We start from the raw sequence: 15,066 nt of genomic DNA, 5'->3' as shown, positions 1-15,066 counted from the left end.
ATTAAGAGTTTTGCGTCTTCAAGTATTTTACAAGTTTACGCCAAATATTTATTGTAAGCTAATCAAGCGTTTGAAGCTGTTTTATACATGAGTGTCCGAGTCTTTAAAAGAATATGTGGTGCAGTCTTACTGGTTACTAACTACAGCAAAAGTGTAACATAGACCAATGAATCTACTTTGACGCAGTTTCCCACCGCAGGACATCTTGACTTCTGCAAAACGTTAGGTGAGGGAGATAGAGGTGTAAGTACATAATTCAGGCTGCTTTTTTCCAATTATGAAGCATGATGTGGCGCCCTGAAGTGGTCTAGGCAGTTATCGGCACTCCTCTGGTTCTTTAAAGAATCGAACTGTGTGATTACTTTACAAATGAGTTAATGTGTTAATTATTTTACGTTAAAGGTGGAAGTGAGAGAAAGTTTAAGAAAGGTTTGGAATTATGTTTAAAGTTTCTCGAAAGTCGCTAATTGCTGTCGTTGTGAAATACTGGTTGAATATATTATGGATAATTACCGCTCCATTTTAAGCAAATGCTAGTTCCTCAGGCATACGAATGTTTATGAAATCAATCTCCTGAACTGTGTGTCGTACAGTAATATAATTTTACAGGTACATTCACGGATGCGCCAAATGCGTTGCGAATCGAATTAGTAGTAAAGCAGTAAAAACTTATAACGTCAATCGTGATGCTGGAGTTTTACTGCAAGAACAACGAATATATAGATACCGATGAACTTTTTTCAAAAATGGTTCAAATGGCTCTGAGCACTATGCGACTTAACTTCTAAGGTCATCAGTCGCCTAGAACTTAGAACTAATTAAACCTAACTAACCTAAGGACATCACACACATCCATGCCCGAGGCAGGATTCGAACCTGCGACGTAGCGGTCGCTCGGTTCCAGACGATAAACTTTTTTTTTTTTTTTTACTTCCATCATTTTGTGGGGGTTGGCAGCGAGAAAAAGTTTAATAAAGGTTTGAAATTACGTTAAAGTTTTACTGGGAGTCAGTAAGTACTCTCATTCTCAAATACTGGATGAATATAGTCCAGGTATTAAGTGCGCCATGTGTTACGCTGCCTCAGGAACATACGAGTATACACAGTTTCCAACTGTAACATTACTCTTACAGTGTTAAACTCGATGAGTAGATCATGGCAGCGTTTACATTTTGAAATTCAGTTAATAAATAATTACGGGAAATATTGAAAATAAAATTTTTTGCCCCTGGAAGACGTTAGACAGGCAACCTGCAATAAGATCTGGGATACTGTGCCTCGAGTTACTCGTTTACGGACGTAACACGGCAAGTGACGTAACCAGATTTCCGTGAAACTTCGGTGAGTGGAGGAGGAGCCAAATTAAACGACACGTGTCTCGGCATATCCATAGGTACTCGACCATTGCTGAGAAAACAACCTTCAAGGTTTCCGACATAATATCAGTAACTTTTTGGGACAAAATAGCTCAGCGCAGCTGGTGGCATAGTGACTAGCATTACTCCTCACTTTCACGTCGTATGATCGAAAGTATTTTCATTCTTTTTATTTTTCCATTGATCTACCCATGCCCGTAGAAGGTTACTAGATGAATGTTTCTTATCAAGTTAGGGGATATAAGGGCGTTATACTAATTGTAAAATCACAATTGGCTTTCACAATAAGTGTCATACATTTATTATACAATATATATGTGTGTATGGCATTTTCAGGAGCTTCACTCTCATTAAATTCTCATATTCTAATATCAGTTCTTAACTCTTATATTTTATTCTTCAGGAAGACTTGGTTCATTCCCTTGGATGATACCAATCGTAGATACATTGGAAACAGGGAAATTCCGAACACAGAGAACATCACGTCAAGGTAGGTTTGCCACAGCGACATTTCTTCGCAACAGTCTCACTCGAGAAAGAAACGTCGATAACATTGCTGAAGATATCACACATTAGCAACAATTTCGCAACGAACGAGGTTTAACAAATCATTTTTTCCGAAATCTGCGCTTGCAGTTGGTAATGAATCAAAATACACTACAGGAATCTCACTGAAAACAACTTCAAATTATTTGTCTTAAATTCATTCACTAGACATTCAATTAGTAGAAGAATAAAGATAACATTATTTCAGAATACATTGGAAAACATTCGTGCAGTAATCTTCTAACGACTAGGGTAGATAAATGCAAAATGAAAGTAAAAATTAAAGTAACAATAGGGTTTAGAACACGCGGCGCAGAATTGTGAAGCCGCGATAGTAGCAACTGTGCTACCGCTTCGACGAGACTGTTTATTCTCTAAAAGGCATATCAAGTACGAGAAAAGTTTTGATCGACGTTTTCTCTGAAACGGTGGAATATCTACGGATAAGCCGAAGCAGAAGTTTACTTATTTTTAGCCCTCATCCAATGAACGAAGTTTATGGGAAACTGGGTTACGGCACTTACCGTGTTCTCATCGTTAGTAAGACAGATGTCGTAGTTTTCAGTTTCTTCTGTGTCCACAGTGAAAGAAAGGGTAACCTGTAAACCAATTTTGTGACCATTTCTGGGAAGACGACATTGTTATCGACGATTATTTTCATTTTCCTAAAACATCGTACGGGATGTTTCATCTTTCGTATTACAGGCCTCTAAGGGTTGTAGGGGAGATTTAGAAGATAAAGTTTAAATTAAGAACCCATGTCCGGAAATGTATTCTTTGGAAGTTATATAAGTTTGAAGACCGGTTCACTTTCAACTCCCAAGCGTTACGGTTTGAACTTAGCGAAGACAATGTGCTCTCGCCCGTGTGCTCTGCAGGGGCCCATGGCATGGGCAGTGGTTCGAGTAGTGCCGTCAGGTTGTCTTCTAGGAGAGGAGGTACGTCTTCTTCAAATTTGAGAATGCGGGTCGTCCGAGGAATACCACAAAGATTCTAGTTACGGATTTACCTTTTCCTCGGATCCGTTGTTGTGATTGGACGAAAGTCGTTCGTGATGTCATAATTACAACAGGAAATGGAGACAGCAATCTCTTCCCATTGTCAGTATGCGTGTGTACCGTGAAGCTGAAGACTTGAAAACAACCCGATTTTCGGGCTTATTTTATATCCAAGCGATACACTTCCGGACATGGGTTCCTTAACAAAACTTATCTATCTAGCACCCTCTACAAGCCCTAAATGTCAGTAATAGGAATTGTGAAACATCCTGTATATTTGAGCCACTACAGGTCAATTTCATCTATACAGTCATTTTCAAGTGGGCAAGTCAATTATCATACGAGGCGTGGCGATAAAATAACGGGACTTTTGCTACAAAACATTTTTTTCAAAAACATATATGTTTGGTGTCTGCCGCCCTCAATATACATCTACATCTACATTCTACATCTACATTTATACTCCGCAAACCACCCAACGGTGTGTGGTGGAGGGTACTTTACGTGCCACTGTCATTACCTCCCTTTTCTGTTCCAGTCGCGTATGGTTCGCGGGAAGGACGACTGTCTGAAAGCCTCCGTGCGCGCTCTAATCTCTCTAATTTTACATTCGTAATCTCCTCGGGAGGTATAAGTAGGGGGAAGCAATATATTCGGTACCTCAGCCAGAAACGCACCCTCTCGAAACCTGGCGAGCAATCTACACCGCGATGCAGAGCGCCTCTCTTGCAGAGTCTGCCACTTGAGTTTGCTAAACATCACCTTAACGCTGTCACGGCTACCAAATAACCCTGTGAGGAAACGCGCCGCTCTTCTTTGGATCTTCTCTATCTCCTCCGTCAACCCTATCTGCTACGGATCCCACACTGATGAGCAATACTCAAGTATAGGTCGAACGAATGTTTTGTAAGCGACCTCCTTTGTTGATGGACTACATTTTCTAAGGACTCTCCCAATGAATCTCAACCTGGTACCCGCCTTACCAACAATTAATTTTATATGATCATTCCACTTCAAATCGTTCCGCAAGCACACTCCCAGATATTTTACAGAAGTACCTGCTACCAGTGTTTGTTCCGCTATCATATAATCACACAATAAAGGATCCTTCTTTCTATGTATTCGCAATACATTACATTTGTCTATGTTAAGGGTCAGTTGTCACTCCCTGCACCAAGTGCCTATCCGCTGCAGATCTTCCTGCATTTCGCTACAATTTTCTAATGCTGCAACTTCTCTGTATACTACAGCATCATCCGCGAAAAGCCGCATGGAACTTCCGACACTATCTACTAGGCCATTTATATATATTGTGAAAAGCGATGGTCCCATAACACTCCCCTGTGGCACGCCAGAGGTTACTTTAACGTCTGTAGGCGTCTGCTTGCTAAAAACTATTCAATCCAGCCACACAGCTGATCTGATATTCCGTAGGCTCTACTTTGTTTATCAGGCGACAGTGCGGAACTGTATCGAACGCCTTCCGGAAGTCAAAGAAAATAGCATCTACCTGGGAGCCTGTATCTAATATTTTCTGGGTCTCATGAACAAATCCCTACAAGTCTCCATGCGAATTTTCCATTGACAATACGGTGCTGGAAATCTTCCTCTGTGAGAATCTTGATGGCATGTGCCGTTTTTTCTTTCACTGCTTAAACGGACTGAAATCTTATTCCTTTGAATGCAAATTTGACCTTGGGAATAGATGAAAGTCACAGATGAAGGTAAGTGGTCTAGCAGTGGGATGCTGTATATCGCTAGGACACTCTTATCAGATAATGCAGTATGATCCGATACGTTGTGTTGATGCAGCACCCATGACTTGTTCTTCTGCACTTCGGGTCGTTTTTTCTTGTTTTTTTCTCAACTTCAAGATAGTAATGTTGATTAATAGTTTAAACTTCAGAAACCCAGAGAAAATACAAAGTTCCATGAATATCGAAAAAAACAGTCGTCATAGCTTTGAATCTTGATTTGCTCATTCGACGTTTTTCGCGCTGGAATTGGGCCCTTCCTTTGCATGGATCGGCGCTTAGTTTCTGGATCATAATTGAATCACTGGTTCCAAGAAATTAGGATCATTTTCAGTGGTATTCAGTTTTAAGTATAAACATATTCACCAGCCTCTTTTTATTCAATCGTGAGAGTTTTCGGCAGCAGTTTCGCATAAACTTTTCTCGTGTTACAATGGTTGTGTAAAATTTGCGTTACGGTTCTTTGTCAATTCCTACAGTTTCAGCATTCGTTCGAATACTCAACCGACGATCAGATCGAATCAGATTATCTAATTTTTCGACATCTTCGCCCGTTTTTGGTGTTGAAGGGCGTCCCGGGAAAGAGTCATCTTCAACATGTTCTCGTGATAAGTAATCTTCACCATTCGGGAGGATGACGGTTTGAATCCGCATCCATCCATCTAAATTTATGTTTTCCGCCATTTCCCTAACTCACTCCAGGCAAATGCCGGGGTGGTTCCTTTGAAAGTGGACGGCCGATTCCTTCCCCATCCTTGAAACATTCCGAACTTGTATTCCGCCTTTAATGATCTAGGTGTCGACGGTATATTAAACCCTAATCTTCCTGCCGATCCTGGCCTGGATCACATCTCTGCCTCGCTAGCTAGCGCGTTACTGCGTACGAGCAGATTTCTTCAGTCGCATGTTGCTACCTCAAACTTGATTTTGGAACAACAAAGCAGCTTCAGGAGTTAATGAATGGAAGGTGTTCAACACAAGGAAACAAAAACGAATCATTAAGCATTAAATCATGTGAATACGAGCAATGAGGCATTTTTTCAGTTTTTTTTTCCTTCTGTCAGATAACAGTTGTTTCTCTTACTGTGCGACAGCTGGCATTGTTGTTACGGAGAATGATACGACATTTTCGACTGTTATTCCTGACTCCATGAATGACTTGTGACAAACAAATTGCTGCAAACCATCCACCATCAGTTGCTCTTCCATCGTCTAAAGTAGGGTTTCCCAAGCTGTATACCGCGGGAAATGAATAAGTGCTTGACGAAAAACTTTTAATAACTTAGCCTTTTTTCGACATTTTGATGATACCAGTTGTTTTTAAATTTATGATTTCTGTATTATCAGTTGTGATGTGATGGCTTTCCTCGATGCAGAAAAAAGTGTTTCACAATGTCTTTAGAAGAAAGGTTTGGGAAGTACTAGAAAAGGAAGGAAGGAAAAAGAGACTACAAGCTGAGTGGAGGAGATGTACTGCGGAAGTGTCTGAGTTGCGTGAAAGTGGGAAATGAAAGGAAGAATTGGTTTCAGCAAACATTTGGTGTGAAACAGGGCATTGCTTTGTCGCCTCCCCTCCTCATTGTGGTCTTGTTGAGACAATGACTAAGGTGGAAGAAAAAATTGGAAAGAGGAGATGGAAGCAATGATGTTCCCGGGCAACTTGATCTGTGTAGCAGGGAGAAGGAGATTCAGGAAAAGCTGTATACTTGGGAAGAAACTGTGGAACAGTATGGAATGAAATTTTACGTAAATAAATGTAAGGGCTTGGTCATAATTAGAAGGAAAGATAGATCACATAACGGAATAAGAAATGGAGGTGAACGACTGAAGTAGATGGAAAGATCAGGTACTTGGAAATGTGCCAAAGAAAATGGGAGAAATGAGAAAGAGACCAACGAACGTGGCAGACAGGCACAGCATTCTTGCGAAGACTTAGGAGTCCGGTTTGAAACAAAGATGTCCATGTAAAGGTAAGAGGTAATATATTGAAGTTACTACATCTCAGTATTGATCTATGCATCTGAAACATGGGCAATGAGGAAAGGAAATGCAAGCAGGTTACAGGCATGTGGAATGAAGTTCCTCAGAAGTAGGATTAGTAGTGACAAGGAGAGATAAGATGAGGAATAAAAAGTTCAGGGAAATAGTGGAAAAAGGAATCCTTGTAGAGGAGAACAGGCTAAGATGGTAAGGGCACTTAAGGAGCATGGAAAACAAGAGGACACCCGAGAATTTAAACGAAACGGAGATGCGAAGGGAACGCCATACAGGAAGACCACAGGATAGATGGCTGAAAGGCGTGCAGGGGTGTGTGGGAAAAAGAGGCGAGGACTGGACCAGAGTGAACACAGAAAGATGATTGGAAAACAGGACTAGATGGCGAGGCATATGTTCCAAACAGACCCGTGGCTAGGGCAGGAAACTGTTCAAGATGATGATGACGATGATGATTTAAAATTGAAGCAATCACTGAATATAACGAGTTTTCCACATTTTTCAAATTTTTATTAGCCTTAAAAATAATCAGGGTGTTCTATCAAAGCCCCAAGCGTATCAAAGTGTTCTGTCAGAGGAAAAATTTGGGAAAACCTGCTCTAAATCAATGGTCATGACAAGTACACTGTATCCGAAGAAGTAAGCGATCATTTTCTTGCCAGTGCTTCGCGAACGAATCTCTGTTGTTTGTCTCGTTTCATCTTGGAACACCTAAACAGCTGATTGCTGCTTAGCTTCCGGCTCGTTTTCATAAATCCAAGTTTTATTTCCTTTTACGATGTTGCAAAGAATTTCGTATTTCCTGGGTCGAATTTGTCGAACATTTCCTTATACCGATCTTCTTTTTGACCTTTAGCCAGATTATGCGGAAACCGCCGGGTACTGACTTTTTTTCACAGTTAAACGTTCGTGCAAAATACAGTATACTGCTACAGTCTTTGGTGCGTCTAAAGTAAGGTGTCCAAATGTTTCGGAAAACCGGAATTATCCCGGTTTTTCATCATACGGCGTCCCGAAGAATGGTTTCGGGACGCTAGAAAGTCCCGGAATTTAGTTTTTAAGTATGTTTTATGAAATTATATAAATTTTTCGGTCTGTTAACCGGAAAACGACACGATAAATTAATACATTTTAACTCATTTCTCTAACCTGCACAGTATCATGGTAATCACAGTATCAGTCTTGATAGTACGCTGAGACAATAGTTTATTTTGAGCAGTACAGTTTTACTGTTGTAACATTTCCAGGCGTTGAAACTTGAGAAGAGTTATGGAAACTATCCGACTGTCGCGTCACTTACCAAACAATATTTTGAAAAATCGTAATAAATTTATTTTTATTATATATATCAAATATCATTCATTAAACAGGTATTGTAGAAATAAATCAGGGTAAATTCGTGTTTATCCTAAAAGTAAATAGATTGCCATCGTGTTAACAAAATGTATTAGCAAAACGTTAATGTTAGCAATTAGAAAATAAAAAATCTGGGTACAGTTGAGTACTGCCGGTTGTGTCCCGATGTTCTCCGAAAATGATATGGTCGCCATAGTCTGCAGGCTTACACGGCGGCACTAGGTTGTGAAACCATGTTTCGACACTGTGCTACCGGTCACTGCGCATACGTAGCTAATGATTATGCAAATCTCTGATCCGACACATCGTCTGCTATGCAAACGTGGCTCCTCCCTCATTTTATCACGCCCTACAGATCCTCGAGCGCCACGCACTCCACCTAGCCTTTCGCATACGCTTATCCTCCCCCACATGCATCCTCTAGGAACTTATCAAATTCCCCTCCGTCCTCTTCCATCTTGAACATCTCTGAATATCCTGCGTTACCCGTAAAATCGACACTACCCATCCCCTAGTTTCCCCCGTCCACTACTCCCGGTATTCCGTCGTGCCTCTACGATCACATTCCCCCAACATAAACCTCCGCACCCTCTATATAATCTCCCAACTAAATTTTATTTAGACAATCTTCTCTTAGCTAACCTTGAAATCCGCCCTGATATGTACTCATCCTACCAGATCTACAACAACCCACCCCACCTCCTCCGGGCAGGGCTCCCTTCCTCTCCACACACGTCCTAAGCCTTGGTCCGGAGCAGTCTCCCTCTTCATTCTCCCGAATTCCAGCTCCAAAAATCCCCCCACACAAACACCCTATTACGAACTACCCCAACTGCTACAGTCAATTGATACCCCTGTTTCTGACAGTCTAGGTCCACTCATCACACCACACATCTATGTACCTATTTTAATGAGTCAACACACTGTCCTTTTTTACATGTTTTAGCTTATGCTACTCTCCTTCTATCATTTATCTTTTGTGCAACATTCTTTTCCCATTTCATCTGTGTCAATCTTTTAATCAAACAATATATCCACCTTGTATATTTTACATTATGCAACTCACTCTGTGTCTTCCTATTCATAGAGTAAAACAGAAGTAATACCTGGCGTTCCCCAAGGAAGTGTTATAGGCCCTCTATTGTTCCTGATCTATATTAACGACATAGATTGTTTGCAGATGATGCTATCATTTACCGTCTTGTAAAGTCATCAGATGACCAAAACGACTTGCAAAATGATTCAGATAAGATATCTGTATGGTGCGAAAAGTGTCAATTGACCATGAATAAGGAAAAGTGTAAAGTTATTCACATGAGTACTAAAAGAAATCAGCTAAATTTCGATTACGCGATAAGTCACACAAATCTGAAGGCTGTAAATTCAACTAAATACTTGACTGACGGATGACATCGAAAAAGTACAGAGAAGGGCAGCTCGTTTCGTATTATCGCGAAATAGGGGAGATAGTGTCACAGACATGATACGTGAATTGGAGTGGCAATCATTAAAACAAAGACGTTTTTCGTTGCGACGGGATCTTCTCATAGAATTTCAATCACCATTTTTCTCCTCCGATTGCGAAAACATTCCTTTGGCACCCACCTACATAGGGAGAAATGATCATCACGATAAAATAAGAGAAATCAGGGCTCGCACAGAAAAATTTAAGTGCTCGCTTTTCCCGCGTGCCGTTCGAGAGTGGAACGGTAGAAAGACAGCTTGAAGGTGGTTCATTGAACCCTCTCCCAGGTATTTTATTGTGAATAGTAGAGTAATCACATAGATGTAGATACGTCATAAATTCATTTTGTCAACCGCTATGTCCCGTTTTAAAATATGTTTTAAAGTTTTTACTCTCGTGTGGCTGAAGAGCGGCGTCTTGTATCCGCTGACAGCCCACCCCTCGCCCATATGGGGATACGGGAATGAAATGACAATAAAGGAATAAAAATTCCACGTCTCCTCCTAACCCACTGGATGGATTTCAACCAAACTTTGCCGCTTGGCAGCAATCAGTTGGAGTAAGAACCACCTACCTATCATAGTACAGGAGATATGACGTCACAAACACTAAGAAGCGTGAAAAACTACCACATTACGCATGACGCTGAAATTTATTACTTCTTTGCCGCTAACTCTATTCGCAACATATTTTACAGACACACATAAGCCACTGAATGAACTTATACAAATACGTCATTGTACGTCACATAGTTCAAAAGGTATGACGCCATAAACACCAAGATGCGTTAAAAAATGCTGCATAATGCATGAAGTTTCAACACATATTCTTTAATACACATTTACACAGTAGAGACAACGGAAGGGAATCCCTGGCAGCTTTCAACTACGAAGTGGGAATGGTTGTAGTCGAAAACAATCGCCATCTATAGAGCTATGATGAGACGATGCCGTAGAGACGCTTATAAAATCACGTCGTAGACATGTGAAGTAGCTGCGCTCTGCGCGCAGAAACGATGCGGGATACTAAATACAAACACAACAATTTTTTTTGTTTTCGTTTCTAATAGAAATGTAGTAAAATAAATAGACGGGCAATACTGGGTTTGTCAGCTAGCACGTAATGTAAAGTAAAGTTACTTCTCTACTTGATTCATCACCATTACTTTGGAACCGGGGGACCGCTAGAAAATTTTACTACTAACGGAGATATGAAAGTGGGAGGTAGTTAAAAAAAAACGTTGACTCCCCTGATGAATGTTAATAGCGCTTGTTTTATTAAAAAAGTTGTCACATAAAAATATCGGAGGTATTACTTTCCAGCACTCGCTCGCGTACTTCTTACTCTTTCTTTTCATTGGTCAACTTGACATAACGATAGTGGCTCCATCTAGTAGCTGAAGACAACAAACAACCGTCTCCGCACTAGGTAGTGATAGACCTTATGGTACAACTGTTGTAATTATTAAAAATATTGGAACTCCTATATATCGATATTTAAAAGAATGTTGTCTCGATATATCGAAGAAAACTATCGATATGTAAACAGAAAAGTATCGACGTATCTGCGTGTAAAAATATCGGCTGCACATTGTAAATACAGTATACTGCCGGCTTTAGAGCTGTATATTGAACTATTGATTTATTATAAGATATTCTGTGCATCAACAACCTAGCAGTCTGCCTATCCACCTTAAAGCAAGAATTGAAAGGAAAACGACGCACGTTAATGCTTGGCGATTACCACTTCGCTTACAATGCTAAGTGCCTGTATGTGGCACAATGAAATGTGTCCAATGGATCCGTCGTTCTGATTTGTCCGGAACACTTCATGCCGACTTCCCTGTTTCTTCATTTCTGCCAACGCTAGCAACCTAGCAGTTAACATGTCATAATTTCGTGGTGAAGCTAAACGCTGCAGATTCTGTTGATAGCACCGATTACGTCAGCATTTCCCCTCATATGTCCCCGCCCATCGTAAAGACCAATTTAGATCATTTAGATTTTTGTTCGTCATTTTCAGCGACTGTTTATGAAGAATGCCGATGTGAAGAAATTTTTCGCATTGGAAATCTTGTATTCCATTCACACCGCCACCCTCGCAAAGCCCCCTGTCGCCCCACCCCCCACTGCAATCGAGCTGTCGGACTTCTTCTTTTGTGCTGCATACACTTGCTTCACACAGTCAAAGAAAAACACTGGACGTGATAAAAGCTCAAAAACTGGAAAGACTCCTTCACACAGTGAAAGTAAAAATATGTTCTACTACAGTTTCAAAAGGAGAGCTTCAAATATTAACCGTAAATTGAGAAAAAATAAAAATATCGGCACTCGATATTGCCATTTTGATATCGATATGTCGGTGGAAAAATATAGCTGGTTTGTATCGATACATTTTGAATAAAGTATCGATACATCGATACCTTATCAGCAGCCCTACCTTATGGAACTGTTGCTCAACACAGACCAATCTTAATCTCCTCATGATTTTCTTCCACAGTTCTTCAGACCCCACCCACTTTAATGCTCTCCAACTCCCTCCTTACTTCCCATTCTCCTTCTTCCACTCGTTCTTCTTCCTCTTCTGCTTCGCTCTCCGTCCTCCCTTCTTCTTTCGCGCTTCGTTATTTTTTCGCCTGACACAAAAATGGGCCCCTACGGAAACTGCGCCTATGGCACGCTACTAGACTGATGTCATTCTCTCGTCACTACGCTGATCGCCTGGGTTCCTTTCAGTAGTCAACGATGGCTCTGCACAGTATCATTTCGACGCTCCAACCCTTAAGCTAGATAAGCTGAAACACGGGCAGGATACTCACAGCAGAAGAGCACAGATGCGAAGAAAAGCAGCGCGCACACTCGTCGGTCGACAGCCATGGTGGGTGCAGCGCTAACTAGTGGGTGCAGTGGTGGCTGCGAGCCCGCGTGCTCACGCCCACGGTACCGGCGGCTCGCGGCTGTGAACGACGGCTGGCGGCGCAGCACTGGGTGAGCGAGTGAAAGAAGGCCCGGCCCGGCCCGGCCCGCCATGTGGGTCAGCCGCCGCACTTTCTCCGCGCGTTCCCCGAGCCACACAGGCCACTGCGCCGCCTCTGCCTCAAGGACGGACGTCTCCAGCTGGTTGACGCCAATACCGGGGCGTCCTTTAGTCGCCCTAGGGCAAGGTGTGTCTGCTACGCCACTGCTGACTTATTGACGGCTACTGTGCTACATGCACGTTGTCGATCTTCGACTGCTGACGCGCGATCTGAGCTTTTCGTTTTGGTTCATTGTTGTCTAGGTCAGGGAAACACGCGATGCCCTCCTGCTCTAACACTGAACGTGGTTACTCCCAACTGAATGAAATCTCGATCTCCATAATCCAGAGCCTTGTTGTTAACCTCTCTCACTGCTTCCAGATGAGATTTTCACTCTGCAGCGAAGTGTGCGCTGATATGAAACTTCCTGGCAGATTAAAACTGTGTGCCGGACCGAGACTCGAACTCAGGTCCTTTGCCTTTAGCGGACAAGTGCTCTACCATCTGAGCTACCGAAGCAAGACTCACGACCCGTCCTCACAGCTTTACTTCTGTCAGTACCTCGTCTCCTACCTTCCAAATCTTACAGAAGCTCTCCTGCAAACCTTGCAGGACTAGCACTCCTGAAAGAAAGGATATTGCGGAGACATGGCTTAGCCACAGCCTGGGGTATGTTTCCAGAATGAGATTTTCACTCTGTAGCGGACTGTGCGCTGATATGAGACTGATAGGAGACGAGGTACTGGCAGAAGTAAAGCTGTGAGGACAGGGCGTGATTCGTACTTGGGTAGCTCAGATGGTAAAGCACTTGCCTGCGAAAGGCAAAAGTCCCGAGTTCGAGTATCGGTCCGGCACACAGTTTTAACCTGCCACGAAATTTCGTATCAGCGCACACTCCGCTGCAGAGTGAAAATCTCATTCTCGGAACATCCCCCAGGCTGTGGCTAAGCCATGTCTCCGCAATACCCTTTCTTTCAGAAGTGCTAGTCCTGCAAGGTTCGCAGGAGAGCTTCTATAAGATTTGGAAAGTAGGAGACGAGGTACTGGTGGAAGTAAAGCTGTGAGGACGGGGCGTGAGTCGTGCTTGGGTAGCTCAGATGGTAAACCACTTGCCTGCGAAAGGCAAAGGTTCCGAGTCTGAGTCTCGGTCCGGCACACAGTTTTAATCCTCCAGGAAGTTTCTCTCTCATTGCTGTCTAACAGAGAATAATGTGCACTCGAATTTATTATACATTAACAGAATTTAATAAAAATCATAACAGGTTTCGGTAATATGATAGTCATCTGCAGAATCTAGACGATTCACATACCAAATACCACTTGTGATATTTAGAATCGGAACCGGTGACGACTGTTATCATCTTACGTGTCTGTGGCTAAAGTACAAAAAATTGTAGCATAAGTCAGTCACTCTTTTCCACAGAGAAAATGTCCTTCTTTTACAAGTGAAATAAAATTTCCAGAGATTGAACTTCTCTAAACTAAAATCGAATTCCTTACAATAATTTATCCAGTTTACTGACTGTTAAGTTCCTTGGCTGTTGATTACATTATTTTAATAACTGCACCAACCAGCCACTTTATTACGTATTTTTATTTGAGCTAATACGCGTTTCAGGCTTTCACCCATCTTCAGCTGGTGTGATATATACTTCAGTCTTCAGTCAGTACATAGTTACAACATTGACAGAAAATTGCTTGCTTCAGCTGCCCTGTGCAATATAACAATTTTGTTTAGGTACTACTCTTCGCGAGCAGTTATTCCGATTTTTGCAACAAAAACAGCCCACTATCAGCGAATGTTGCCGACTGATATGTTTGCTTCCATCCGAAAAATACAAGGATTATATTTTGCTTACACGTTCTGTTATGGTCAAAGATATATTTTGCTTACATGTTCTGTATATCATCCTAAACCTGTATGTCATCCTGTACCTGTAAGCAAAATATAACTTTAGCCATAATAGAATTTGAATGTAAAATACAATCTTTCTATTTTACGGATGTAAACAAATATGTCAGTCGGCAACATGGAGGATAATGGGCTTTTTTTGTATAAAATAGAAGTAAACAACTTTTTATCCCACATCCATAAACGCAAAAATCGAAATAACAACGTGCAGAATAGAAAGTAAGTAGACCTAAACAGCAATATATTGCAAACATACAACTCTCGAAGTGTAGTAACTAAACAAATTGTTATTTTGCACAGCATACAGTTTTCTGCCGATGTTGTAACTATCTATTGACCCAGGACTCAAATATGTATTACGCTAATTGATGATTCGTGGAAGACCGAAATGCGTATTAGCTTAAATAAAAATACGTAACTATGTGTCTGGTCTCTGTATTTATTAAAATAACGAATTTCTTACATTTACGAATTTGTTGTATTTACACGCATTCTTATGCGTGATGTCCATTTACCTTACAGCTAACTAGTCTCTGGAGATGAACACCGCAAACCACCTCCACCACCCATCACATCCACCACCATAGGGCTGACCTTCTAATGCATAGCAGTAGGGGGTGCTTTGGATACCGCTAACACCTCTCTTCC

At 41.6% G+C, this 15,066-nt stretch overlaps 1 protein-coding gene across 1 annotated transcript in view; it reads right to left on the bottom strand.

The window, feature by feature from the left end:
* The window catches only part of LOC126419240 (uncharacterized), a 150,078-nt gene extending 137,644 nt beyond the window's left edge, over window positions 1-12,434 (bottom strand). The window contains exon 1 of the mRNA XM_050086385.1: window positions 12,309-12,434. Within this exon, the coding sequence (XP_049942342.1) occupies window positions 12,309-12,366 (58 nt within the window). The 5' untranslated portion in view covers window positions 12,367-12,434. The remainder of the gene's footprint in view (window positions 1-12,308) is intronic.
* Between the last annotated feature and the right edge of the window lie 2,632 nt (window positions 12,435-15,066).

The sequence above is a fragment of the Schistocerca serialis genome, chromosome 9 (genome assembly GCF_023864345.2).
Source record: "Schistocerca serialis cubense isolate TAMUIC-IGC-003099 chromosome 9, iqSchSeri2.2, whole genome shotgun sequence".
NCBI lineage: Eukaryota > Metazoa > Arthropoda > Insecta > Orthoptera > Acrididae > Schistocerca > Schistocerca serialis.
This window is presented reverse-complemented; position numbering and strand designations above follow the sequence as displayed.